Here is a 27,060-nt window from a genome sequence, read left to right as displayed (position 1 = left end):
GAGCTGGTTCTTGAACACCTGCAGGGAGCAGCCTGGCAGGCAGGGCAGCTGGACGCCGGCTTCTGCTGCCGCAGCTGCAAGGGAGCAGCAGCCAGGACAGCCAGAGCGTTCCTGCTGCAACGCAGAGTGGAGGGCGCAAGCTGGGAGATATACTTGTGACTGCAGTGTCTCCTCAGTTACGGTGAGTGTTTCTCCCATGATCCAACAGGTGTTGGTTTGCATTTTCAGGCACAGCTGGGGAGCCTGCCCTGTCTTTAGCCTTGCGACTTCTCCAGTGTCCTGGGGTGACCCTCCACAGGTCAGACTAGCGAAAGGTCAGTACGGAAATCCAAGGGCCCAGATGCATTGGGAGTACTTAGAGAATGGCCAGCTGTTCTGATGGTGAGGGCACCGGCGACAGGTGAGACAGGGCCAGTGATAAAGCCACCAGGTGTCCTGGTCCCAGGTGAGAAGGGGCTTACTGCAATGAGTTTTGAAGGCTGAGACAGGGAGTGCTTTTAAACTGAAGATGAAAACAGCCTGGGGCAGGCACTGGGCCCCGCGGGGATGCACCCAGGGGAGCCCTGGCCCGCCACTTCCCATCCAGTTTCCGGCCAATGAGTACCCAGGGAGGCAGCAGTGTTGGCTGCAGTAGCTGGGTCCTTGCCACCCTGCATTGAGTTCTGAGCTCCTGGCTTCGGCCTGGCCCAGTCCTGGCTGTTGTGGCTGTTGTGGGAGTGAAACAGCAGGTGGAAGATCTCTGTCTCTCTCTTTCTCTCTAAACAAACAAACAAACAAAACAAAAACACTTTTCAAATACATAAAAATTTAAAAACAACTTAAGAGGCATCTTGTGAGAAGAAGGCCAGAGGCGAGGCCACAGCGGCAGGGGCGGGGTCAGGTCTAAGGGGCACTTCCTGTCACAGGGGAGTAGGGGCACCGCGGGGAGGCAGGGCTGAGGGCTGAGACAGTCCTGGGGGCCGAGGAGCTCCCCGAGGGCAGAGCCTTTTGTCCCTGCAGCCTGAAGTCTTTGGTACTGGGAGGGAGGAGAAATGGCTCCCGTCCGCCCCGTCACTCCTCTGGCTGCGCTACAGCCTGAATGGACGGAAGACAGACTCACAGGAGAAAAAGCGTTTTCCCTACATGCAGATGCGTGGGAGTCCCACGGAACACGAGACCTGAAGAACCGTCAGGTGCGGGGGCTTGCACGGCACCTGAGCTACAGAAAGGAACAGGGGAGATGCTGTGGCGTAGCAGGTAAAGCTGTCGCCCGCTAGAGCGGCATCCCACATGGGCGCCGGTCCGTGTCCCAGCTGCTTCCGATCCAGCTCCCTGCTAACGCACCTGGGAAAGCAACAGAAGATGGCCCAAGCGCGTGGGCCCCTGCACCCACATGGGAGACCTGGGTGAAGCTCCTGGCTTCGGCCTGGCCCAGCTCCAGCTGTTGCAGCCATTTGGGGGAGTGATCCAATGGATGGAAGCTGGCTCTCTTTCTGTCTCTCCCTCTCTCTCCAAAACTCTGACTTTCAAATAAATCTTAAAAAAATAAAATAAAATAAAGGAATAGGCACGTGGGACTTCTGGGGTGTGGGGGTGTGGCCACACGGCTTCAGGTGTGGTACATAGAGTGGTTCTGTTACACAGGTGAGAGTCTTGGGGTCAGAACAGCGGGCTGGAGCAGCCCTGGCCACGCGGATCCTTGGTTAATGTACGTGTCCTTTAGAGGTGGAAATTTCTTTTACACGAAGACGGCTTTGCAGAGCTAAGTCTGCAGTGTCTAGGATTACCCAGCACAAAACACACCCAAGGGTCTGTTTGGGGTGGCATATTCCGGCCTCCTACTATCACACAGGGCCGTGTGTCCTGAGCCCCAACAGTACCAGCGCTTCCTGAGCCCCTGCTGGAGTGAGGGTCCTGGGCTCCGTCCCCCGGGTCTCGTGTCTCTCTGCCTGGAGAGGGGAGCTCCCTGAGCAAACTGAAGTCTGGGAAAATAACACGAAAAGCAGCCGAGAGTGAGTCCCCGAAGCCAACGCACGGCCAGCGTTTCCCAAGGCCAGGGCCTGGGAGAGGCGTTTTACACTGCATGGGCCCCGGTGTGGGTCAGGAATGGAATCTAGCCCCGCACTAGCTGGCTCCAGCACCTCGAGCAAGTTGCTTAACCTCTCTGAGCGCGAGTTTCCGCATCTGTGAAACAGGGAGTAAAAGTACCCCCTGCAGCGCTCGCATCCCGTACGGCGCCGCCGGTCTGAGTCCCAGCTGCTCCATTTCCGATTCAGCTCCCTGCCAATGCTCCTGGGAAGGCAGTGGCAGATGGCCCAAGTGCTCGGGCCCCTGTGCTCACATGGGAGACCAGGAAGAAGCTCCTGGCTTCAGCCCAGCCCAGCTCTGGCCATTCTGGCCATTTGGGGAGTGAACCAGCGGGTGAAAGACCTCTCTCTCTCTCTCTCTCTCTCTGGCTCTTTCAGGTGAATAAATAAACCTAAAAAAAAAACATAGCCCATGCCTCACAGCACCGTGGGGACTTAACCAGCTCTTGATAACTCCTTGTCAAGCAGCTCCAAGAGCGGCAGACGCCAGTTCACAAGTCTCTCGACCTCTCTGGTCCTCAATTCTCTCATCTGTAAAATGGCACTAACATCTCCCCAAAGGCTGTGATGGAGATCAGTGTGTTACATCGTGGCAAGCCCCAAGAACATGCCAGGCTCAGCACACGCTGGCCTGGAGGCGAGGGGGTTGTCTTTACCCCCACTGCGCAGGAGTCTGGCTTGAACGCCATTGTTTGGTCTGTTTCTGCTACAGGGACCCTGTTCCTATTGGGACCCAACAAAACCATGGCCCACTGGCGGGCCCAGTTAAGACACACAGATGGGGCCGGCGCTGAGGCATAGTGGATACTGGTACTGTCTGCAGTGTTGTTAGCATCCCATTTGGGCACCAGTTCGAGTCCCAGCTGCTCCACTTCTGGTCCAGCTCCCTGCTGATGTGCCTGGGAAGGCAGTAAAGGTGGCCCAAGTGCTTGGGCCCCTGCACCCGCATGGGAGACCCAGAAGCTTCTGGCTCCTGGCTTGGTATCAGCCCAGCCATTGCAGCCATCTGGGTAGTGAACCAGCAGTTGGAAAATCTCTCTCTCTCTCTCTCTCTCTCTCTCTCTCTCTCTGTCTCTCTTTCTGTAACTGTGCCTTTCAAATAAATACAAATAAATCTTTAACAAACAAACAGCAAAAAGAAACTCTAGGAGTGGCCGTGCAAAGCGATATATTTGCAGCAAATAAGAACAGCTCATCCAAAGCCCGAGCAAGGGAATGGCTGACTGTATTTTAGGAGGAAATGATTGTGCAAGAGGGGACATTGCACGGTGGGGTAGGTGCAAGTTCGCACGGCCTCCGTTCAGCAGCACGAGCCGGCCTAGGTCTCACGTCACAGTGAGGAGACTCGAGCTCCCAGGGCTGCCGGTCTGAGTGCTCACGTGGAACGCAGGGCGTGGGTGTTTTTGATGCGGCGGTTCAGACACCACTTGGGATGCCCGCATCCCCCATGAGGGTACCTGGGTCAGAATCTGGGCTCTGCTGCAAATCCGCTTCCTGCTGATGCACACTCTGGGGGGCCGCAGGTCACGGCTGAAACTCCTGAGTCCCTGCCACCCACGTGGGAGACCCCGATTGAGTTCGAGTCCCTGGCTTCAACCCGGCCCAGCCCCTGCTGCCAGGGGCATTTGAGGAGTGAGCCAGTAGACAGAAGATCTAGGTCTCTCTCCTTTTCAAATAAAATGAAAATAAGTAAATTTTTCAAATGCAGCTGACCCTGCTCCTGCAGCAGGGTCTGGAGCCGCCCTGGGAGAGGGACTGCATTTCTCCCTGGAAGGGACCGAAAACTGCATTGACAGCTTCCGATGCCATCAGGTGCTCTGGGAGACTTGAAACAGAAGTGAGCCACAACTGGGGCCGGCGCTGTGGCATAGTGGGTAAAGCTGCCACCTGCATCCCATATGGGCGCCGGTTCGAGTCCCGGCTGCTCCACTTCTGATCCAGCTCTCTGCTATGGCTTGGGAAAGCATTAGAAGATGGCCCAAGTCCTTGGGCCCCTGCACCCGTGTGGGAGACCCAGAAGAAGCTCCTGGCTCCTGGCTTCGGATCAGCACAGCTCCGGCTGTTGCAGCCACTTGGAGAGTGAACCATCTGATGGAAGACCTCTTTCTCTCTCCCTCTCCCTCTCCCTCTCCTCTCTTTGTGTAACCCAACTTTTAAATAAATAAACAAATAAATTCTTTAAAAAAAAAAAAAAAACAAAAACAAAAAACGAAGACTCCAAACTGCTGGAGCTGCTGGAGCGCCCAGCCTGTGACAGGAATGGAGACAGGGCCGGAGCCAGAGGCCTGGCAGCTCCTTGCCACCTGGGGGGTCCATCTTCAGCAAGCAGAAAGCAGCAGATCAGGTGACTCCCTCTCCCACGGAGCACACAGTAGGCTCCGCCTGCCGCTCCCCTCCTCGGGGCGGGGACAGCTCGCTACTAACCCAGCCGCCTTGGCCCCTCCCATGCAGAGCGGCTGGGGAACAGGACCAGCAGGTAAGTGGGCAGAGCGGGGCGGCCCGGGCCTGTGAGGGCGCAGCTGCAGCCACCAGGTGCTGGCTGCCAGCTGGGAGCATAGGGCACCGAGGTGGGGCACCTGTCTGGGACAGCAAGTAGCCCGTGGACTTTCCCCGAGTTTTGCTGGGTCAGCAGAGGACAGAGGGACAGGTAAGAAAGGCTCCCTGGGCACCTGGCCTGCGGGACGGGCTGAGCCGGCTCTCTGGCCCCCGCCGAACTCTGCCCGGCTGCATCTGCGCGCCACGGGATCCCTGGGCAGCCACCCCTGGCAGGTTGGGGCTGGAGCCTTCCCAGCCTGGCACTAGGGTTGGGATGATCTGGAGGCGAGGGGAGTGGCCTGGGGGAGGCTGCTCCATCAAGGTCAGTCCTGTGGGAGGGGAAGCCCCTCCTTGGCCCTGGGAGGGAGGGGTGGGGGATGAGAACTCACTGTCCTGGCAGGCCGGCCTGAGCTCCCGTTATCTCCTCCTCCCACGCCCAGGAAGTCCCAGACCATTGGCAGTTGGAGAACTCAAGGCCCATAGAGGCTGAGCAGCTGGGCTGAGGTCACGCAGCGGGTGGGCACAGGTGTGGATGGCGCCACCGCCACCCGACAGTGGGGTGGGCAGGGAGCTGCGGCATCACTTCTGCTCCACGCCTGGCTTCCCCACATCTGTGCCAGGGGCCGTTGAGTTGGGGTGACTTCTCCGGGGGACTCTGAGGTCCAAGGCGGGAGGGCTGGGAGACCCCTTGTGCAAGTGGATGCGAGCAGCAGGCCTGGACTCCACACGCCCAGGCCTTCCCCTGCCTTCGCGGCCCCATTGTCTTTGTCTCCGTCCCTCTGTCTTCCCTTCTGCCCATTTCTGTTTCTAGCTCTGTCTCTGCCTCCCCGTCTCCCCTTCCACTTTCCTTGTTTGGCACCTCCTGCCTCCTGGCTCAGCCAAAGCCCACCCACCCCAGCCAGTCCTTAGCCTGGGGGACTCGCCGGGGTCTCCAGGAGCCTGGGACACAGGGCAAAGGGACACAAAGCAGGATGTGTCTGGCTTCAGGCTGCAGCTAGCAGTGTCCAGGGACCAACCTGGCTGACGCATCCCACGTGGCTGAGCAGGCTCCCTGCAGCCTGGCCCACGTGTTTGGCGCCTGCCAGCTGCCGGCTTATCCCTGCAGAATGAAAAGCCAGCCATGGAGCTCGGGGGTCGGGTGGCCCAGCCCTTGGCAAGCCAGATGGCCACCTGGGCAGTGGGGGAGAGGACAGGGCCCTGCGCACCGGGGATTTCACTCAGCTGATAGACAGATAAGCTCCTGTAACTGAACTGGTGTTGATGATACGGTGCAGCTGTGAAGCGGGGAGGGCGGGGTGTGGAACCTGCTAGAATGCCAATGGTCAAGGCAAGGCAGGGGTGGGGAGGAGACGGTGCAGCCCACGCCCACAGCAGAGCCCTGCTCCCAGTCCCTGAGGCTCTTTCTGGGCCAGGGCTGACTTTTGATGCAAGAATGCGGAAGGCACGGCCAAGCTGGCTCCCCCTGCCCCGCCTGCCCCGCCCATCACAGCCAGCCCCCTCTGGGGTTGGTTCTGGGTCTCCCATAACCACAGATGGCTGGGGAGCAGGTGCCTTGGAGACTTTACTTATTTATTTAAAGATTTATTTATGTATTTGAGAGGCAGGATGAGAGAGAGAGAGAAAGAATCTTTCAACTGCTGCTTCACTCCCCAAATGGCAGCAAGGGTCAAGTCTGGGCTTGGAGTCTTTCTTACGTCTCCTGGGCTTTCTCCCACAGCCTCTCCTGCACCCAGCACCCTGAGGCCTCTCTGAGACTGAGTAGGAGGGCCGGGCCCACAGTCAGGCAAGCTCAGGCTCCAATCTCAGCTCTCAGCTGCACGGCCCCAGGTGAACCACGTTCCCTGTCTGAGCCTCAGTTTCCCCATCTGTAAAATGGACGTGGTCATACTGCCATTGTGACTTCGGAGGGATCAGGTGGGTGAAGTTTAGCTCCAGGCCCGCCCGCAGCAGGGACACGATGGCTGCAATGTTATTGTTGCTGTGGTCCCCTCCTTTTCCCCAGGGTGTTTGCAACAGCTTCCTAAGCAGAGACAGGCCTCCCTCCTGCTTCCTCCCTGGCTCCCAGGAGCTTCCTCTTGACAGGCAGCATGTTAAAAATTAAATGAGAGCTGCTCTGTAGAGCAAACACCCAAGCTGTCACCCGCAGCCCCCCCCCCCCCGCCCCCCCCCGCGGCTGCAGCCACGCCGGCCTCCTGCTGTCCCTGCCAACAAGTAGATCTCTCTCTGGGACCAGACAGGGACCAGACAGGCGAGGCCCCACCCCAGCGTGGCAGGAATTTCCGGTGGGTTTTGTCTCATGGCAGCTCGGAGCGACAACATGGACCACGAGGGTCGGTGAGCCAAGCGGAAGCTGATTTTATGGAGACATAAAGTCCCCCAAGAGGGCTCCAGGGAGAGCAGGGGGCGGGAGCTTACAGAGGGAGCGCCTGTCAATCACCCGGGTCTCTACCTGGGTTCTAGGGCCGGGGTCCGCCTGCAGATCAGTAGATGGAAGTTCCCTTGGGAAGCAGCTGAGAAACGTGGCTGACCTGACCAGTTAAGCAATGTCTTCTTGTGAAGCCGCGTTGCGGTGAATCCGGTCTGGCACCAGAGCCTGGCTCCTCAGCTGTTTATGGCCCCCGCTGCATTCCAGGGGGATCCAGCTTGCTATGTCCTTGGGGCGATGACTTTTTTCTGATGGGCGGAAGGCAGGTGTCATGGTACAGGGCCTTTGTGGGGACCATGCTACAAGCACCCGGCTCCTTGCTGCAAGCGCCTTCCCCAGCTGCCTCTTAGCCCCCCTCCCCACTCCCAGCTCCCTCCCCCAATCCCTCTTTCCCCAGACACAGGCCACGCCCCTACTTCCTTCCTTCTTTGCCATTTCTTTAATTTTGCTAGTGACTGCTTCCTGCAGATGCCCAAGGCAGGCAGTGTGGGCCACACATAGTAAGTGCCCACCACACTGCGTTGATACGGTGAGCGGGAGTTGCAAAGTCCCAGGAATAGAAATGACAGAGCCTTGTGGGGGGGCGTCTTTCCCGGGCATTCCCACCTATAAAGCACGGGCTCCTGGAATCAGCCAGGCCTCTGCCCAGGGCCCCTCTCTTCAGTGTCACTGAGGGCTGCTCCTCAGTGCGTCCCCCAGGCCCAGGGCTGCAGGCACTTTTGAAGAGGAGGAAGTAACTCGGAAGTGAGCCAGGCAGGGCACGAGGGGCCAGGCGGCGCTCATCCATGTAAATCATTTCTTTCAATTTGCACAGTTGTGGTGGTGCCCGGGTCAGAACCCAGAGACCTCGGCTCGGAGGGGAATGGGTGTTTGGGGCTCCAGTGCCTGGGAGCCACTGTACACGGGGGCAACACAGACGCCCCAGCCCCAGCCAGCCTCTGCAGGAAAGCTAGGGGGGCTTGTCGGTGTGGAACTGGATGCCACGCCGACCGTGCTCGTGAATTTAATAACAGGCTTTCCCATGACAAGGGCGACCGACCGTCTCCTCCCTTAAGCATTCCTCGGCCCCTTCTCTAGGCACGAGGCTCCCCGCTCCCCTCCACCCTGTGTATTTTACACCTGTTGCTGCTGCGCCTGCGCCCTGCACGCCCCATGCTGCCCCTACTCCTCCCGCCCCCGGGGCTGTATGGGGTCTCACTGTATCCTTTCAGCTCCAAACTCCACCTGGAGAGCCCTTTTGTCCCTCCCTCCGTCCTCTTTCTCGCTCTTCCTTTTTCTGCCTTTCCCTGGAAGACTTTGCCCTCAGGTTGCTTGTAACCTTTGAGTGTCTTCCGGAGTTTACACAGCAACCTGGGTTAGATGTTAGTTTTAATCAACTCCTGTTTGGAACAAGACTGAGTTTCCAAGAAGGGCATGGGAAGGGGAGCAGGCGAATGTATTCACTAGGCTTCAGTTACTGCTCAATCGGGTGCATCCTGGAACAGGTGTCCCCTGCACACTCAGCCGATGCTCCGCTGTTGTTCATTTAACTGTGGGGGACGAGACAGGTGCTGTAGCCCAGTGAGTTATGTCACAGCCTGCAGTGCTGCCATCCCATGAGTGCAGGTTTGGGCCCTGGCCTACTTCCAATCCAGCTCCCATCTAATGTGCCAATTGGGCCCTTGCACCCATGTGGGAGACCTGGATGGAGTTCCAGGCTCCTGGCTTCAGCCTGGCCCAGCCCTGGCCATTGCAGTCATCTGGAGAGTGAAACAGCATATGGAAGATCCCTCCCTCTCTCGCTGTAACTCTGCCTTTTAAATATATATATATATATTTATAAATATATATATGTATATATAAAGACAGAGGCTTATTTGCAACCTAAACAGCAACATGAAAGAAACGAGCAAAATAGTTCAGGGCAAGCTACAAAATACCCAGAGGTCCAGTCTCCTGCCAGTCCCCCACCCCTCTCATAGTAAAAAATGGCTGCTGGAGTTCTCGGCATCTCATCTCAGTTCCAGACAGCAGGGTAGGAGAACAGTAGAGGTACACAGGCTTGCTCAGGGGTGCAGCCAGAGTGGGGGCGGAGTTAAAGAGGGTGTAGACATGCAGGTCTGTGTGGCAGGGCTTCCAAAATGTTCCTCAGAAGCCTTGAATTTGTATGTCAGCTCTCAACCTGCAGATTTTAATATTGAATTATTTCTTCATTCATTCATTCACTTGAAAGGCAGCGCGTCACAACAGCCAGGGTGGGGCCAAGCCAACACCAGAAGCCAGGAGTTCCATCAGAGTCTCCCATGTGGACCCATGCACTTGGACCATCTTCAGCTGCTTTTCCCAGGCACAATAGCAGGGAGCTGGATCAGAAGCAGAGCAGCCGGGACTCGAACCAGCATTCCCATATGGGATGCTGGCATTGCAAGCAAAGGCTCCACCCACTGCACCACAATGGCGGCCATAACTAATTGTTTAAAACACTGAGCAAACTAAAACAGCGTGTGAGCCGCCTGGCCTGGCCTGGCCGGAGAGTTACCGATTTACAAACGCCCGGCTCAATGAAGGCCGATGCCTACCAGGCCAGGCCCTGCCCGCGGGGGCTTCATCTCCACCCACTCAAGAGAAGGGAGCGTGCGGCCCATGCTAGGACGCCCAGGCTGCGCGCCCAGTGAATCGGACAGCACCGGCAAAGCTGGGGGAGGGGGAGTGGCTGTTTCATGGGGCTCCCCTCTCTCCCCAGGGTCCTCCGCGCAGGCGCAGAGCCAGGCCTAGCCTGCCCGGTCAGCCCCAGAAGCTGCTGAGGGACAGGACGGAGTTCCCGTGACCCCGGGGAAGGCCCGAGAAGGGACGCGGCGGAGCGCAGGTGGAGGCAGGGCTGCAGCCGCTCGCTCTACAGGTGGGACCCGCGCTGAGGGATGGCCAAGGGGTCAGGAGTGGGCTGGGAGGTGGGGGTTCGAATGTGCTGGACGGAGGAATGGAGTTAGAGACAGAGGTGGCCTCGCCTGGGCGGTCCAGGGACTGCAGGAGCCTGCTCTGGTCCCCCCTCTCACCTAGGGAGACCCCTCCATCCCCACCCCCGGGGCGGGGGCTGTCCTCCTCCAGAGGAGGAGGTGACCAGCCCAGCTGGCCTTGTCTCTGAAATGGCGCAGGTGTCACTCGGGATCCCACTGGGTACCCTCCCAGGCAACTGCTGCCCTTTTTTAACTGTAGTCAGACACACTGGAAGATAGTGACTGAGTTCAAACCTGTCCTCTTAGGATAACAGCCAGCCCTCGGGGAGCGCTTCCTGTGTGCAACCTTAGAACCCTCGTAGTTTGTTTGCTTGTTTAGATTCATTTTATTTATTGAAAGAGTTACAGAGGAAGAGGGAGAAACAGCGAGATCTCCCACCTGCTTGCTCACTCCCCAAATGGCTGCAGTGGCTGGAGTTGGGCCCGGCTGAAGCCAGGAGCTAGGAGCTTCTTCCAGGTCTCGCACGCTGGGGCAGGGGCGCACGTGCTGCTTTCCTAGGCAGCCGGGACTCTCACCGGCGCCCGTATGAGATGCTGGTGTCACAGGCGATAGCTTTACCTGCTACGCCACAGACTTACATCTCGTTCAAAACCAGAAGCCCGTACAATCCTCATCCTCAGTTTCCAAGTGAGGGAAATGAAGTACGGAGAAGCAAAGTCACCTGTCCCAGGGCACCCAGCTGCACCATGGTAGAGCCGGGGTCCAGCCCAGGGGCCGAGCTGCGGAGCCTCCCTCCTGGCCGCGCTCGGAGTTTTGCTCCTACTACAGGTAGGGGGAGGAGAGTCACAGGTGGGTGGGTGACACCGGCCACCGGGACGGCAGCAAATGGACAGGGGCTGCAGGGTGGGCTCCGAGGGCTCTAGCATTTCAGGAGCAAGAGCGCCAGCCTGAGGTTGGTTGCAGGGAACCGCACTTCCGTCCCGGGCAGTGTGTTCCCACGGCTCACGGCTGAAAACCACGTGCTGCCGAGACACAGCAGTTGCTGGCGAGCTGCGGGGGCTGCTTTATGTAAATACGGGCAAGGAGGCCACACTCTCAGCCGCCCTGGCGCTGCCCACCTCCCGGCACAGCCCGAGAGATTTCCCCATCAGCGGGAAGATGTTTGCGGGCTCCCGGGCGTTCCTTGGTCCTGTGCGTCAGGGGTAGTCCAGCAGGAAGGGACCCCTTTCCCGACCCCCTCCACCGCTGACGGCCACCAGGCAGTTTCCCATGTTTCATGGTCACCACCACGGCCACAATGAAGAATGATCTTGTGCTTGAGTGGTGTTACCCACGGCAGGTGGCCCTGGACTGAGGACACCCTCGTGGGGGTGAGAAGGGGCACCGGGCAGCCCTTTAACCATTGGGAATGAAGGCGATAACCTCTTCAAAGGTTAGGGCTTCTCTGGGCTTTGTCCTCGGAACTGTTCATGTCCATGGCTCACTTTTTTTTTTTTTAAGGCTACTTATTTGAAAGGGAGAGTGACAGAGAGAGGAAGAGACAAAGAAAGGTTTTTCCATCTTCTGGCTCACTCCCTAGATGGCCACACTGGCTGGAGCTGGGCCAGGTGGAAGCCGGGAGCCCAGAACACCATCGGGTCTCTCTGTGGGTGCAGGGACCCAAGCCTTTGGGCCTTCTTCCCGGGCCTTCCCCGGCACATTAGCAGGGAGCTGGCTGGGAGGCAGAGAGGCTTCTCCGATGTGAGGTCGGCAATCCACCCTGCGGCCTGACCCATGGAGCCACAATGCTGGCCTCCGTGGCTCATTCTTTGTTGGGTCTTTTTGTTCTTTCTTCTAAAGACTGCGAATTAGGAAGTGAGCCCTTTGGCTGTGATTTGTGTTGTAAATATTTCCCTTGATTTGTCCTTTGTCTTTGACCTTGCTGTTGGTTAAAGGTGTTTTGTTTGCTTTTGTGTGCTTCAACAGCTATGCAGTTGAATGTATCACACTTTTAAAAAAGATTTATCTGTCTATCTATTTATTTGAAAGACAGAGTAATAGAGAGAGAGAGAGATCTTTCATCTGATGGTTTACTCTGCAAATGCCCATGACAGTCCAAGCTAGGACAGGCTGAAGTCAGGAGCCAGGAACTCCATTCGGGTCTCCCGTGTGGGTGGCAGTGCCTCCGGGATGCACTGTAATTCAGGAAGCTGGATCGGAAACAGAAGGGCGTAGCCAGCGCTGGAGCCAGGCACTCTAACATGGGTTGCCGGTGTCCCAAGAAGTGGCCCAACCCACTGCACCACAACACTGTCCCCGTGTCAGACTGTCCCATTGTGGCCCCTGAATTTATGAGTCATGGTTAGGAAAACCTTCCCTACTCAAAGGTTAATTATAAAGGAACTGATAACAGATCCGTGTGTTCACAGGAAGGGAAATGATAAGGGAAGTCCCAGCGCCCCAAGGCACCGTGGCTTGCTAGGCCAGGAACCTGAGACTGCTCACCGGGGACCTTCTCTGTCAGCCTCACTGCAGGCTGAGGTGAAGCGCCAGCAGCCCCTGGCCCAGGGCGAGCTCCCACCATGGCCTTCCTCGTACACCTGCTGGTCTGCACCTTCGGGATGGGCTCCTGGGTGGCCATCAACGGGCTCTGGGTAGAGCTCCCCCTGCTGGTGACGGAGCTGCCCGAGGCCTGGAACCTGCCCTCCTACCTCACGGTGATCATCCAGCTGGCCAACATCGGCCCCCTCCTCGTCACCCTGCTGCACCGCTTCCGGCCCGGCTGCCTCTCCGAGGTGCCCGTCATCTTGGCCGTGCTGGGGCTGGGCACTGTCACCTGCGTCCTCATGGCCTTCCTCTGGAACGTGACCTCCTGGGTGCAGGGCGGCCGGCACAGCGTCGCCTTCATGGTCCTCACCTTCTGTCTGGCCCTGGTGGACTGCACCTCCTCCGTCACCTTCCTGCCCTTCATGAGCCGGCTGCCCGCCTCCTACCTCACCACCTTCTTCGTGGGCGAAGGGCTCAGCGGCCTCCTGCCTGCACTGGTGGCGCTCGCCCAGGGCTCAGGTCTCACCGTCTGCGTCAATGTCACGGACACACCAGGCCCAGGCACCTCAAGCCCTGTGACTGCCGGGAACAGCAGCATCACACAGGTACCCAGCATTGCCCAGGGCCATTGCAGTGCCCCATGCCTGGTGACATGTGTGGCAAAGGATACCTGGGCTCCCCTCTACCCTTCTAGAATGTTCTGTGGCTGACCTAGGCATTGAATCATCATAGGGCAGAGCAGCTACAGAAACACCATTTGAAAAAGTTGTATTTATCTATTTGATTTGATTTGAAATGCAGAAAGACAGAGAGAGAGAGAGAAAGAGAGAGAGAGAGAGATCGATCTTCTATACACTGGTTCACTCCCCAAGTGCCTGCAACAGCGGAAGCTAGGCCATGCTGAAACTAGGAGCCCAGAACTCAATCTGAGTATCCCACATGGGTGACAGGGACCCAAGCATTTGAACCATAAGCTGCTGCCTCCCAGGTCTGCCGCACCAGGAAGCGGTGATTGGGACTCAAACCCAGGGACTCCAGTATGGGACACGGGTGTCCCAAGGGCTGGCGTAACGACTGCACCAAATGCCCGCCCCTAGAGGAACCCTGTTAATTGCATGTGCACATATGAGAGTCCCACAGAAACATGAGGCTCAAAGAAGGGCCAGAGGATCCAAGCACACACAGCGCCCTGAGCTGCAGAAGGGGCCCAGGGCTCGTGCAGGGTGGGGGGCCACAAGAGAGAGAAGGGGGGAAGCTGTGAACATTATCCTGCTGTGCAGATAACAAGCATCTCAAGTGATAGATGTCACCTTTCTCCTCCTGGGGCAGGTATGTGGAATAAGGAGCAGTTCCTTTATAAATTTCCCTTGCAAAAGGGCAGCTTTTCAGAGCTGCTCCTGACTCTGCACTTTCTCAAAATAACCGGCTCCAAGTGATCCATATGCCAGAGGTCTATTTTGGGGTGGCACAGCCCATCCTGGCCACCTGGAGTCGTATTGGGGGTGGTGGTGCTGAGGCAGCAGGACACGTGAGACCAAGCAGGAGGCTCCTGGTTCCTGGGCAGTGAGCTCCTGACCTGGCCGTCCCATGGATCCCTGTGGTCTGAAAGTACTGGAGGGAAAATACCGCACACAGAAGGAAATGAGACCACAGAATGAGCCGCCGTGGCCTAGGGCGCCACGCACCAGGTTCCCTTTCTTCCTGGCCTTCCTGGCCTGTTCATCTTAATTCACAGTTCACATCCTGTGTGGCCACTGCTGCGGCTGTGGTGCCTCACCCTGCCTTTCCCTCCCCCTGCCCCCAGGGAGCCCACAGCACTTCTGCATTGTCGTCCGCCCTGCCCACTGCCTCCCCGGGCCACCTGCAAAGCCGCTACCTCCCGGCCCGCTTCGCGCCCCTGCTCTTCTTCCTGCTGCTGGCCCTCATGATGGCCGGCTGCCTCGTCGCCTTCTTGCTCCTGCAGCGCCGGCCCCGGTGCCCCGAGACCTCCATCGAGGAGCTCCTCAGCTCCGAGGTGACCCTGCACTCCATCCGGCCGCGGGACGAGAAGGGCCGGGGCCCGCCAGGCCTGGCGGACAGCAGCAAAGGCCCAGGGCGCGGAGAGGAGCCGTGCATCACGCCATGGGCCGCTCAGCTGGGCTTCATCTACGCGCTGGTGGCCTTCGTCAACGCCCTCACCAACAGCGTGCTGCCGGCCGTGCAGACCTACTCCTGCCTGAGCTACGGGACTGTCGCCTACCACCTGTCTGCCACGCTCAGCTCCATGGCCAACCCACTCGCCTGCTTCCTCTCCATGTTCCTGCCTAACAGGTTAGTCCCCGTCCAGCCCTGGGCCACCTGGGCAGCAGCTAAGATCACAGTCTGCAGGGACTTTGCTGCCTGGGTTCAAATCCCAGCCCTGCCACCCCTAGCTGTGCGGTGCGGTGGCGGGGGCAGTCACTTCCCTTCTCTGGGCCTTGGGGATGCCTCTGCGAGACAGAGGGTGGGAACGGCTCTGCTCCAGCATGGGGGCCGGCACAAGACCAGGGGATCCTGTAGCATGCTCAGAGGGGCGTGCAGGGTGTGGCAGGTCCACCTTGAGTGCCAGCCACCCCGCCTCGGCCCCTGGGGAGGAGCGGGTGGCCCCTGTCCACCCCCTCTGCCCGGCCTGCCTCTCTGGCTGCTCAGACCGGCTCACCTCCCCAGCCCAGGGGAGATAGATACACAGAAGATGCCGCTGGCCGGGAAGCTGGGTGATCTCCCCTGGGGCTCGAAAGCCATGGAGGGAAGGTGGGGACTTGTGGGGGAGCAGGACCAGAGGCCACGCCATTCAGAGTTGGTTGGTCCCCAGGTGAGGAGATGGGCTCAGAGACCCGTCTCCCAGCTTAAACGCTGCAGCTGGGGTGTGAACCTGGCCTGTGGGGCTCTGCCTTCAACCCTCAGGGGCATTCGGGCCAGCTCTGCCCCTGGGAGCCACACTGACCCACTCAAGCCGCATGGGTCTAACCTCTGACCCTTGCCACTCCCTATGGCCCTGGCGTGGACTGGCGCAGAGGTCAAGCTTCCCACCTCGCCCACTTACCCTCCCCACTCTGCCCTAGGTCTCTGCTGTTCCTGGGGGTCCTTGCAGTGCTGGGCACCGGCTTTGGGGCCTACAACATGGCCATGGCAGTGATGAGCCCCTGCCCCCTCATGCAGGGCCACTGGGCGGGGGAAGTCCTCATTGTGAGTATCTGGCCCGCAAGGCTGCCTCCCTCCCAACCCCCTCCCCTTCCTTAGCCCAGGGTGCCCAGGTACAGCTCCCTCCTGGTGGCCGCCATCTCAGGAAGCCCCCGGAGGAGGGGAGGGGACAGTGCAGCCCCCCCCACCCCCCCCACCCCCTCCACCCCCCACCCAGTGCCCCCGCTTCCCACGACATGCTCCTGATCACGGAGCCGGGAGGCCCTGGGCGCCCCTCCGCCCGGCGGGTCACCCCATGAGCCCTCTTCGTCGCTGTGGCTGCCCCTGACCGTGCACTCCGCACGCGCCGTCCCGCAGGTGGTCTCGTGGGTGCTCTTCGCGGGCTGCCTCAGCTACGTCAAGGTGATGTTGGGCGTGATCCTGCGCGACCGCAGCCGCAGCGCCCTCTTGTGGTGCGGGGCGGCGGTGCAGCTGGGCTCGCTGCTCGGAGCGCTGCTCATGTTCCCGCTGGTCAACGTCTTCGGGTTCTTCTCGTCCGCGGACTCCTGCAACCTACAGTGCTCCGCCTAGGCCGGCGCCGCCCCAGCACCCACACCCGGGGACTGTGCCCGAGGTCACAGAGCGGCGTTGGGGAACTGACGTCGAGGCAGCCTGTCTGCACCATGACATGGGCTGCAATAAAGAGCACCCACCTCGTGGGCTTGGCAGGGGACAGACGGGGAAGCGCCCAGCGCGTGGCAAGTCTCCCTGACCCGGTGCCCCCCGGCCACACAGCAGCGGCAGTCAGCACCCCCTAGGCCGGCTGCAGGGCGGAGGGAGGGCACCACCCCGCTGCCTCCCTGAGCCTCACCGAGCAGCTCCTGCAGGGCCCTAACGGTGGGCTTCCCTGCACTCCCATTCCCAATGGGGAGGGACACCGGATCCCGCCCACACCGCCAGCTCCTGGAGAGAGCTGTCCTGCTGCGAGACAGAGGGATGGGCCCGGACACCCCCGCCCGCCGCAGTCTGGACACTGGGAACCCTGGAGGGGGAGAGGTGATTGTCATTTTGTTTTACTTTTTGATTTGCTTTTTTTTAAAATAAAGACAACCCCTGTTTTTATACTCAGAAAAACCTTCAAAGAAGTCCAGTGTGAACCCTGAAAATGTATCAATATGATCAGCTTAGTGGGCGCAGCTGAGCAGAGTCAAGTGCTGAAAATGCCTGGTCCAGCGAAATCTGTAGCGGTTTGTTCTGCTCAGCTGCTACCTCCACGTGCACCACACACACACACACACACACCCCTGCCACCACCACGTGCACCACACACTCACCTGTTACCACGTGCACCCCACAAACCCCTGCTGTCAACACATACATGCACCACACACACACACACACACACCTGCCACCACCATGTGCACCCCCCTACACACACACCTTTGATTTATTTTAAACGAGTGCTACAATCATGTTACAAAAGTTATTAACTATGAAATGTGTACAGGGAAGTCGCTGTCCTCTCCTGCCCCATCCATCCTGCAGGTAGTGTGTTACCTCTGTGTTTGTGGACCCAGAGGTTACGAAGCATCAGCAAATCCAAGCACAGAGGATTTCTTAGACAAAGTGAGCCACTGCACCCCTGCGCTTCTCCCTCAGCCAGGGGATTGCGGAGCCCCTGCTCCACCTCTGTCCTGGTGCACAGTGCCCTTCCCCTCCGTCTCTGTCCTGGTGCACAGTGTCCCTCTCTCTGTCCTGGTGCACAGTGTCCGTCCCCTCTCTCTGTCCTGGTGCACAGTGTCCATCCCCTCTCTCTGTCCTGGTGCACAGTGCCCGTCCCCTCTGTCTCTGTCCTGGTGCACAGTGCCCGTCCCCTCTGTCTCTGTCCTGGTGCACAGTGCCCGTCCCCTCCGTCTCTGTCCTGGTGCACAGTGTCCGTCCCCTCTCTCTGTCCTGGTGCACAGTGTCTGTCCCCTCCATCTCTCCTGGTGCACAGTGCCCGTCCCCTCTGTCTGTCCTGGTGCACAGTGCCCATCCCCTCTGTCTCTGTCCTGGTGCACAGTGTCCGTCCCCTCTCTCTGTCCTGGTGCAGAGTGTCCATTGCCTCTGTCTCTGTCCTGGTGCACAGTGCCCGTCCCCTCTGTCTCTGTCCTGGTGCACAGTGTCCATCCCCTCTGTCTCTGTCCTGGTGCACAGGGTCCGTCCCCTCCATCTCTCCTGGTGCACAGTGCCCGTCCCCTCTCTCTGTCCTGGTGCACAGTGTCCGTCCCCTCTCTCTGTCCTGGTGCACAGTGTCTGTCCCCTCTGTCTCTGTCCTGGTGCACAGTGCCTGTCCCCTCCATCTCTCCTGGTGCACAGTGCCCGTCCCCTCTCTCTGTCCTGGTGCACAGTGCCCGTCCCCTCTGTCTGTCCTGGTGCACAGTGCCCGTCCCCTCTGTCTCTGTCCTGGTGCACAGTGTCCATCCCCTCTGTCTCTGTCCTGGTGCACAGTGCCTGTCCCCTCCATCTCTCCCGGTGCACAGTGTCTGTCCCCTCTGTCTCTGTCCTGGTGCACAGTGCCTGTCCCCTCCATCTCTCCTGGTGCACAGTGCCCGTCCCCTCTCTCTGTCCTGGTGCACAGTGTCCATCCCCTCTCTCTGTCCTGGTGCACAGTGTCTGTCCCCTCTCTCTGTCCTGGTGCACAGTGCCCGTCCCCTCTCTCTGTCCTGGTGCACAGTGTCTGTCCCCTCTGTCTCTGTCCTGGTGCACAGTGCCCGTCCCCTCTGTCTCTGTCCTGGTGCACAGTGTCTGTCCCCTCTCTCTGTCCTGGTGCACAGTGTCTGTCCCCTCCATCTCTCCTGGTGCACAGTGCCCGTCCCCTCTCTCTGTCCTGGTGCACAGTGTCCATCCCCTCTCTCTGTCCTGGTGCACAGTGTCTGTCCCCTCTCTCTGTCCTGGTGCACAGTGTCCATCCCCTCTGTCTCTGTCCTGGTGCACAGTGCCCGTCCCCTCTCTCTGTCCTGGTGCACAGTGTCCATCCCCTCTGTCTCTGTCCTGGTGCACAGTGCCTGTCCCCTCCATCTCTCCTGGTGCACAGTGCCCGTCCCCTCTCTCTGTCCTGGTGCACAGTGCCCGTCCCCTCTGTCTGTCCTGGTGCACAGTGTCCGTCCCCTCTCTCTGTCCTGGTGCACAGTGTCTGTCCCCTCCATCTCTCCTGGTGCACAGTGTCTGTCCCCTCTGTCTCTGTCCTGGTGCACAGTGCCTGTCCCCTCCATCTCTCCTGGTGCACAGTGCCCGTCCCCTCTCTCTGTCCTGGTGCACAGTGTCCATCCCCTCTCTCTGTCCTGGTGCACAGTGTCTGTCCCCTCTGTCTCTGTCCTGGTGCACAGTGCCCGTCCCCTCTCTCTGTCCTGGTGCACAGTGTCCATCCCCTCTGTCTCTGTCCTGGTGCACAGTGCCCATCCCCTCCATCTCTCCTGGTGCACAGTGCCCGTCCCCTCCGTCTCTGTCCTGGTGCACAGTGCCCGTCCCCTCTCTCTGTCCTGGTGCACAGTGTCTGTCCCCTCTGTCTCTGTCCTGGTGCACAGTGTCTGTCCCCTCTGTCTCTGTCCTGGTGCACAGTGCCTGTCCCCTCCATCTCTCCTGGTGCACAGTGCCCGTCCCCTCTCTCTGTCCTGGTGCACAGTGTCCATCCCCTCTGTCTGTCCTGGTGCACAGTGCCCGTCCCCTCTCTCTGTCCTGGTGCACAGTGTCTGTCCCCTCCATCTCTGTCCTGGTGCACAGGGTCCGTCCCCTCTGTCTCTGTCCTGGTGCACAGTGTCTGTCCCCTCTGTCTCTGTCCTGGTGCACAGTGTCTGTCCCCTCCATCTCTGTCCTGGTGCACAGTGCCGGTCCCCTCCGTCTCTGTCCTGGTGCACAGTGCCCGTCCCCTCTCTCTGTCCTGGTGCACAGTGTCCGTCCCCTCTCTCTGTCCTGGTGCACAGTGTCTGTCCCCTCTGTCTCTGTCCTGATGCACAGTGTCTGTCCCCTCTGTCTCTGTCCTGGTGCACAAGGTCTGTCCCCTCCATCTCTCCTGGTGCACAGTGTCTGTCCCCTCTCTCTGGTGCACAGTGTTCCACCCTCAGCAGGTGCACTGTTTACTCCACCAGCTGCATTAGCCAATGCTTCATTACTGCAATGTAGTGCTCGAGGCATCCCTAGTTTACAGAAAGAAACGAGATTGCTTTTGGCTCACCGTTTTGGAGGTCAAAGTCAGACAGTGCAGTGGATGTGGTGAGGGCCCATAGGGATGAGGAAGAATCACTTGGCCTTCCAGGAGGCAGAGAGGGGTGTATACAAACTCTGGAGTTTGTAACAAACCTCTGAAAGCTGGCTCCAGGGCACAGCCCCAACTTCCTAAGAACCTCCCACTGGGCACTCCCTCCCTGGGGGCCCAGCCTGGAACCTGTGGGCTCCGGGGGACGATGCTCAACACCCAGGCTACTGTCCCAGCCCTCGCAGTGGCCTCTTAGATACATTTGAAGGGTTTGCAGGACAAAAGTAAAAACCTCCACCAAAGTAAAAGAGAAAACAGTTTTGTCATTGAAGACTCATTAAACCAGACTGCCGTGAGCATCCCAGAAAGTCAAGGGGATTCGTGTCCGTGTGCGGCCAGGCAGGTGCGACCCGGTACACGCGTGTTCGCAGGCTGCAACTGTGCTCACCTGGGCACGGAGAGGCTGTCCTTAGCTCATGGCTGCCCTTTATGCACTGGAAGCATAGATTCCTATCCTAGAACTGGAGACCCTGGGCACCTGAGCCCCTCCCTGCGGTCCCACACCTGGTCCCCTGGGGGCTCGGCTGCGGGAGCTCTCTTCCTCCATGTTGACATTCTAGAGAGGTAGCTCCCTGGGTAAACACTCCTGGGAGGTAAAAGGGACAAGGGCCTCCATTTTTAAAAAGGTGCATATTGATCTTAAAGGGACAGAGCAAAAAAGTACAAGTGTTTGAAAGTAAGAAAAGGGCTATAATTTTTTAATTTGTATTTAATTTGCATTTTCAATTGTTACCTTCTGGTAAGGATGTTGGAACAGATCATGCCTAAGAAGACAATTTCTCTGTACTGAGTGGGAAGACGCTCCAAGATTCATTACACACATGCAGGCACACGCACCCACACACACACATGCACATACACATGCGGCACACACACACGGGCTGCACATGAGCTCATACGCACCAGCGAGCAGGACACGGACATGGGGATGATTCACACACCTCCCTCCCGGGACTGCTGTCAGGGTGAATGGAGTTGACAGGTGCACGGTGCTTAGTAATGCACCTGCAAACAGCTGGTGCTCAATGGACGTCATTCACCCTCCTCCCACGCAGGCTGGCAGGCGGAGCTGAGAGCAGACTCCTAGGGGGAGTGGCTGCTCTGATTTAGAGCTGGCCAGCCAGGCCCCAAGGCAGGGGCTTCCAGGAATCATCCCCTCTTGCTGCTTTGTGGGGCAGTTATTCTGGGGACTCCCAGAGCGGCCCGGAAACCAGAACCAGAAAAGGGCCCACCCACCTGGGCTCTCTGGGGAACCTCACCCGGGTGGTCCTGTTGGGTTTGGGCGAGCCCAGTCCCTGCCCAGGAATCCTGGACCCAGGCCCAGTTCCTGCCCTGCCCTGCTCTTTGTTGCTGGGAGAACCCTCTGACTCCCAGGGCGAACCTCTCCCGGTGGGAGTGGCTTGACTCACACCTTGAGCCCCGTGGCCTGCGGCCTGCACGTGTCCCAGGCTCTTCACATGTGTTTGTTGTAAGCCATGATCCTTGCTCTGCAGGTCTCTGAGCTCAGCAGGAAGGGTCTAAGCCTGGAAGGTTCTCCGAGTAGCCCAGGGCTCAGCACAGAGCCACACCCTGAGAAAAGCTGAACAAGCATTAGAGGCAGATAGAACGTTCCGCGGAGACGTGCACGCGTCCTAGGACTGTGAGTCCTGAGTCCTAGGACTGTGAGTGCGAGGCTGTAAAACGTTCCGGGGGCTGGCGGCGGCGGGGGGGCACCCGGCCACGATGTCATCGAGATGCCCACACCCCTATCCGAGTGCCTCTGCTTCCGACCCAGCCCTGCCACTCCGGGAGGCAGCAGGTGACGGCTCAAGTGTTTGGGCTCCTGCAGCCACTTGGGAGACCCAGATGAAGCTTCTGGCCTCTGGCTCTGCCCTGGCCCAGCCCTGGCCATTGTGGCCATTTGAGGAATGAACCAGCAGATGGAAGATCTCTCTTTCTCTGTGTGTCTCTACCTCTCTTTGTAACTCCGTGTTCCAAATAAATAAAAATTAAAAAAAAAAAAAACATGCATCTTCTAGGTATTGTGAAAATATATTTTTGCATCAAAAAATGTTGTACCCGAATAAATGTACTATTTTTGTTCCTTTTGAAAGGCAGAAAGATAGTGCAAGATGTTCTATCCGCTGGTTCACTCCCTAAAAGCCCACGACAGCCAGGGCTGGGCCAGGCTGAAGCCAGGAGCCTGGAACTCCACCCTGGTCTCCCAGGTGGGTGGCAGCGGTCCAAGTACTTGGGTCATCTTCCACTGCCTCGCAGACACATCATCAGGAACCTGGACAGGAAGAGGAGGAGGCAGGACTCAAGCCAGGCGCTCCAAGATGGGATGTGGGCGACCCAAGTGACATCTGATGATGCTGCACCCCGTGCCCACCCTGGACTCATATTCTAATACTGTTTTCCCACGAGCATTTGAAAGTACGCATGTATGTTGCATCACAGGGCCAACAGGACTTTGCTGAGAGAACAAAGGTCACAGACTTTCAAACAGGGCGATAAGCTGGGGTTACCTGTGCAGCCCTAGAGCAGAGACCCGCAGGACAGTCAGTGACGGAGTGAGGGGAGAGAAGCAGCCAAGGCAGACGCCAGGGAGATGCCAGGGAGATGCCAGGGCTCAGGACTGGAGCACCTGTCGCGAGACTCAAGGAGCCCCGGCAGCCAGGCGTGGCCCCGCGGGTGGGAAATCTGGGTTCACAGCCCCAGCAGCCCTGGCTGAGCTCGGAGGCCAGCCAGGCTGCCACTCTGCTTACAGCCCCGCGAGACTGGGGGTTTTTTTAACCCCCCGAACAGTGCCTCACGAAGCCTGCGGTGTGTTCAAGCTGCAGCAGCCCCTCCCGGCTGTCCTGTGTGCTCACGGGCCCTGTGCCGGCCTGGAGTCCCGGCCACACCGCAGCTGTGGAAGTGAAGGTCCCAGTAGGGGAGGGAGCGAGCCAGCCAGAGTCCCCAGCAATGGGGCCATGACGTCAGGATGCCTGGGAACGCAGGGTTCCGCTCTGGGCAGAAACCCCGAGGCACGGCCGCACAGGTTGGTCCTGCAGGAAGGGGGTCCCCAGGAAACCAGGGGGAAGAGCAGGCCAGGAATGTGTTGGGGACAAACCCGCAGCGTTGGGGGACAGAATGGCGATGGCTCTTCCTCAGGCCATGGCACTGAGATCACCATGGTGACTGGGGATTGGTGGCTGTGCAGGGCCAGCCCTTCCTGGTTGGCTCCAAGCCAGGGCACAGGGCTGTCCCTGCAGTCACCGGCTGAGGGCTTCCCCCGGCCCTGGTCTCTTTCCAAGGCTTTCTTTATTGAATTTGCCCGAGGAAATGCTTTCTGTTACCGTCAGTCCTGTTTTGCCCACGGAGGCACTGAGGCACAGAGAGGTTAATTATCTTCTCTGAGGTCACACAGCCAGGGTGTGGCAGAACCAAGACCTGGACTGAGGACTCCCAGGCTCTGCCTTACACGGCCTTTCTGCACCAGAGACCCAAGGCTCCAAGCACATGACTTGGTCAAGAAAGCCTCCGTCCAAGGCAAGCACTGGCTTTAGGCAGGGAAACTGAGTCACGGGGAGTGAAGGCTCCTCCCTGGCTCATCACCTTCAGACGGGATGTTGAGAAGTCAGGGGCTGGCAACTGTGGCATAGCAGGTAAAGCCACCGACTGCAGCGCCAGCATCTCATATGGGCACTCGTTCGAGTCCCGGCTGCTCCACTTCTGATCCAGCTCTCTGCTGTGGCCTGGAAAAGCAGTAGAGGATGGCCCAAGTCCTTGGGCCCCTGCACCCATGTGGGAGACCTGGAGGAAGCTCCTGGCTCCTGGCTTCAGATCAGTGTAGCTCCAGCCATTGCGGCCATCTGGGGAGTGAACGAGCAGATGGAAGACCTCTCTCTCTCTCTCTCTCGCTCTCTCTCTGCCTCTCTGTAACTCTGCCTTTCAAATAAATAATCTTTTTTTCAAAAAATGAAAAGTCGAAATGCACCCCTGCGGCCTCTCCCTCATCCTCTGCACCCCCACCCCCGCTGCTGGCAGTGAGAAGACATGCCACATGTGACTTGCACTGGTGCGGATGGACGGCTTCACTTTAAGACCAACTGCCGGCGGGGATCTGGAACCTGCCAGAGGGCTCTGGCCACACCTCATCTTGCCATTCTGGTTTTGGAATGGCCCAGCTGCTCCTGAATCTCACGTGATGTTTATGGGGTAAAAGATGGCATGGGCTGGGGCCATCCTCTGCCTCGCATTTGGGCATCGCCGGTTTGGGAAGTGGGCTCTGGGGCCTGGCCAGGGTCCCCTTGCAGGGTTCAGTGGCCTAACACAGAGCTTCCATTCTTGCTGGGGGAGGGTGTTCTCATCGAGAGAATAAAAGGAAGCAGAAAACAGCGCTGCCAGGTGCTCTGTCATCTGTTCTCCTGTTTCTCCTGTAGTGGTAGAACCTTTGACCTTTCCCGGGGCACAGGGCAGCCTGTGCGTCCAGCGTCCATGTGGCTAGGAATGACGGTGCGACTCTGTCCAAAGGGGACCTGATCAAGAATAACAGGTGCAACCTCTAGGTTGTACGCTTAGAAAAGGAAGGAGCAGGCTGTCCACTCCCCCTTCCCCTCTTTCTGCTGGCAGGCGTGCAGACATGATGGCTGGATCTGGAGTAGCTGTTTGGGAGCGCGAGGAAGAAGCTCCAGTTTGAGAATAACATGCACGCACACACACACACACACACCAAGTCACGGAACGTGGCCACCGAAGGCCGGCTGGAAAGGCAAACTCAGCCCAGTGAACGCTGCGGGAGAGGCTTCAGGTGGTTTATTTTTCTTCTTCTTCTTGACACTTTGCTGCACGCCAGCTCTTTCGCTGAGCCTGTGTGATTGTGAAATGCAACAAGACTAGGGCCTAAAGAAAAGAGCTGCTATAAATAGACGCTATTGCTGAACTCCCCTTCCTTTGCTCGGATGAGGCTCCAGACGCAAAGCACTGGGGCTTGGAGCTGTGGGACCCTTGGCTGTGTTTCCCGTGGGGTACAGAGCTTTTTGCTCGGATGGTCTTTTTGTTGAGCAGAATGTCCTGACGTCGGTCCCACGTCCTCGGACCAGGGACCCCCTTTCTGGTAACAGCCTGGGGGGCTGGGGTTTACTGAGCGGCCCCCGGACATGGACGGCTGCCCTGGGTCTGGCTTTAAGCTTCTGAAAACAACACCATGCCCACCGCTCTGTGCCCTTCTGGGAGGCTCCCCAGGCCGCTCCGGCCCCCGTGTATGTGTGTGGAGCCCCAGGTAACCGTGCTCCTCCGAGTCTCTGTCTCCCCACCTGAGAACGGGGACAGCCGCAAAGCTTGACCCAGAAAATGGCTGTGAGGACGATAATCAGTCTATCCCATGCTTGCTGCAGCCAGGCGCTCGCTCCTCTGAGGGCCTCCCATGAATTAACTCATTGCATCCTCACAGGGCGACAGGAAGTGGTGCCCAGCTTTCTGCCCTGAGAGTCCTCTCGCGCCAGCAGCTCAGGGCCATCTGTGACGTCTAAGGCAGTGCCGTCTCACTTCAGGGACAGCAGCTGCTGGGGAGGGGTCCAGGAGTCTTCGCCCCTCCAGCAGAGGGCGCTCTGTGGCCGGTGGCTTCTGCAGCCAGTTGCTTCCTGCGCACCTGTCGGGGTTCGAGCGGCGGCTTCATGCACCCTGCACGTGGAGCCCTCCTTCCTCACCCGCGGCTCTGGCGTCAGGGAGCCAACATAGCTGGGATAGGAGTTTCTAAAGAGCCGCTGTGGGTGGGGATGCCCATGTCCCACGTGGGAGGCCCTGGGTCTGAGGGCCAGCCCTGGCTCCTGACTCCAGCTTCCGGCTAATGCGGAGCCCAGGATGGCAGCAGGTAAAGGCTCGGGGGATTTGGGGCCTTGCCAGCCTCGCGGGAGCCCTGGATGAAGTATCTCAGGGGAGCGAATCAGCAGGCGGGAGATTTTTCTCTATCTGGCCTGTTTTCTCTCTCTCGCTCTCACTCTCACTCTCTCTCACTCGCTCTTGCTCTCTCTCATATACATTTTTAAAATTTCAGAAACAGCACAGGGTGTTCTGCGAGAGGCTGGGGTGTAGGAAGCAAAGTTCCACCCAGGGCTGAGCCTCCCAGCCCAGGGCTGTCCTGTGCCTTCTGAACCCTGCTGGGCAGCCCCAAAGATCTCCCAAGGCCTCAGCTCCCAGCGCCTCTCCTGCAGAGGGGAGGGTGCCCCAGGGCCGCCTGCAGGTGTTCAAAGTGGCGGCATCAGGGGGTTTGAATTCTTTTTTTTTTTTTTTTTAAGATTTTATCTATTTGTTTGAGAGGTAGAGTTACAGACAATGAGAGGGAAAGACACAGAGAGGTCTTCCTTCTGCTGGTTCACCCCCCAAGTGGCCGTCATGGCCAGAGCTGCGCCGATCTGAAGCCAGGAGCCAGGAGCCAGGAGCTTCTTCCAGTCTCCCATGTGGGTGCAGGGGCCCAAGCACTTGGGCCATCTTCTACTGCTTTCCCAGGCCGTAGCAGAGAGCTGGATTGGAAGAGGAGCAGCCAGGACACGAACCGGCGCCCATATGGGATGCCGGTGCTGCAGGTGGAGGTGGGGGGTGTGAATTCTAACCACAGCTTCCCCGCTGGAAGCAGTGTGGCCTCCGTCTATGCAGAACAGAGGGAAGGAAAGACACTTTAACCAGTAAGAACCGGGTCATTGGCCGCAGTGTAGTAGACTTGGTCAGCAGGTGGCGCTGCAGTCCAAGAAGCAGGGGAAAAGTGGGGCCGAGAGGGGCATGTCTGGGGGGCTGGTCAGCAGGGTCTTGCAGGAGAGAGGCGGGTTCAGAGGAGAGGCAGGAGTGCCGGCCAGGTGAGGGCTTGCCTGGGCGACACTGGCAGAGGTTCACGTGTGTGCAGGACCAAGCTTGCACCAGGAGCCTTTTATACCTGACCTCCCAGAGGCCGGGAGCGGCAGAGTGACCCGCATTAGGTCACCCAGCATGTCCACGGCAGAGCTGCGATGTAATCTAGGCCCACAGTGGTATCAACGTCATCAGCTCCCTTGTAACTCCTGCATAGGCCGACAGTGTCCTAAGCAGTCCTCATGGCGGCCCCATGAGGGGTGTGTGTGATCTCATGTCACAGAGGCAGACATGGAGGCACAGAGAGGGTAAGTACCTTGCTCCAGGTCACACAG

General features: G+C 58.7%; 1 protein-coding gene across 2 annotated transcripts; it reads left to right on the top strand.

Moving 5' to 3' along the window:
* Window positions 1-4,544: 4,544 nt before the first annotated feature.
* Window positions 4,545-16,773, top strand: SLC52A3 (solute carrier family 52 member 3). 2 transcript variants are annotated; one of them, XM_070051426.1, is made up of 6 exons: window positions 4,545-4,713; window positions 9,749-9,904; window positions 12,369-13,091; window positions 14,450-14,796; window positions 15,567-15,690; window positions 16,003-16,773. In XM_070051426.1, the coding sequence occupies exons 3-6, from the start codon at window positions 12,522-12,524 to the stop codon at window positions 16,213-16,215; spliced, it is 1,254 nt and encodes a 417-aa protein (XP_069907527.1). In that variant the 5' UTR covers window positions 4,545-4,713; window positions 9,749-9,904; window positions 12,369-12,521; the 3' UTR covers window positions 16,216-16,773. The 2 variants fall into 2 exon arrangements, with proteins under 2 accessions (XP_069907527.1, XP_008254403.1); XM_008256181.4 differs by having other exon boundaries at window positions 4,546-4,713; window positions 14,291-14,796.
* The last annotated feature ends 10,287 nt before the right edge of the window (window positions 16,774-27,060 follow it).

Source organism: Oryctolagus cuniculus, chromosome 11 (assembly GCF_964237555.1).
Source record: "Oryctolagus cuniculus chromosome 11, mOryCun1.1, whole genome shotgun sequence".
Classification (NCBI taxonomy): domain Eukaryota; kingdom Metazoa; phylum Chordata; class Mammalia; order Lagomorpha; family Leporidae; genus Oryctolagus; species Oryctolagus cuniculus.
This window is presented reverse-complemented; position numbering and strand designations above follow the sequence as displayed.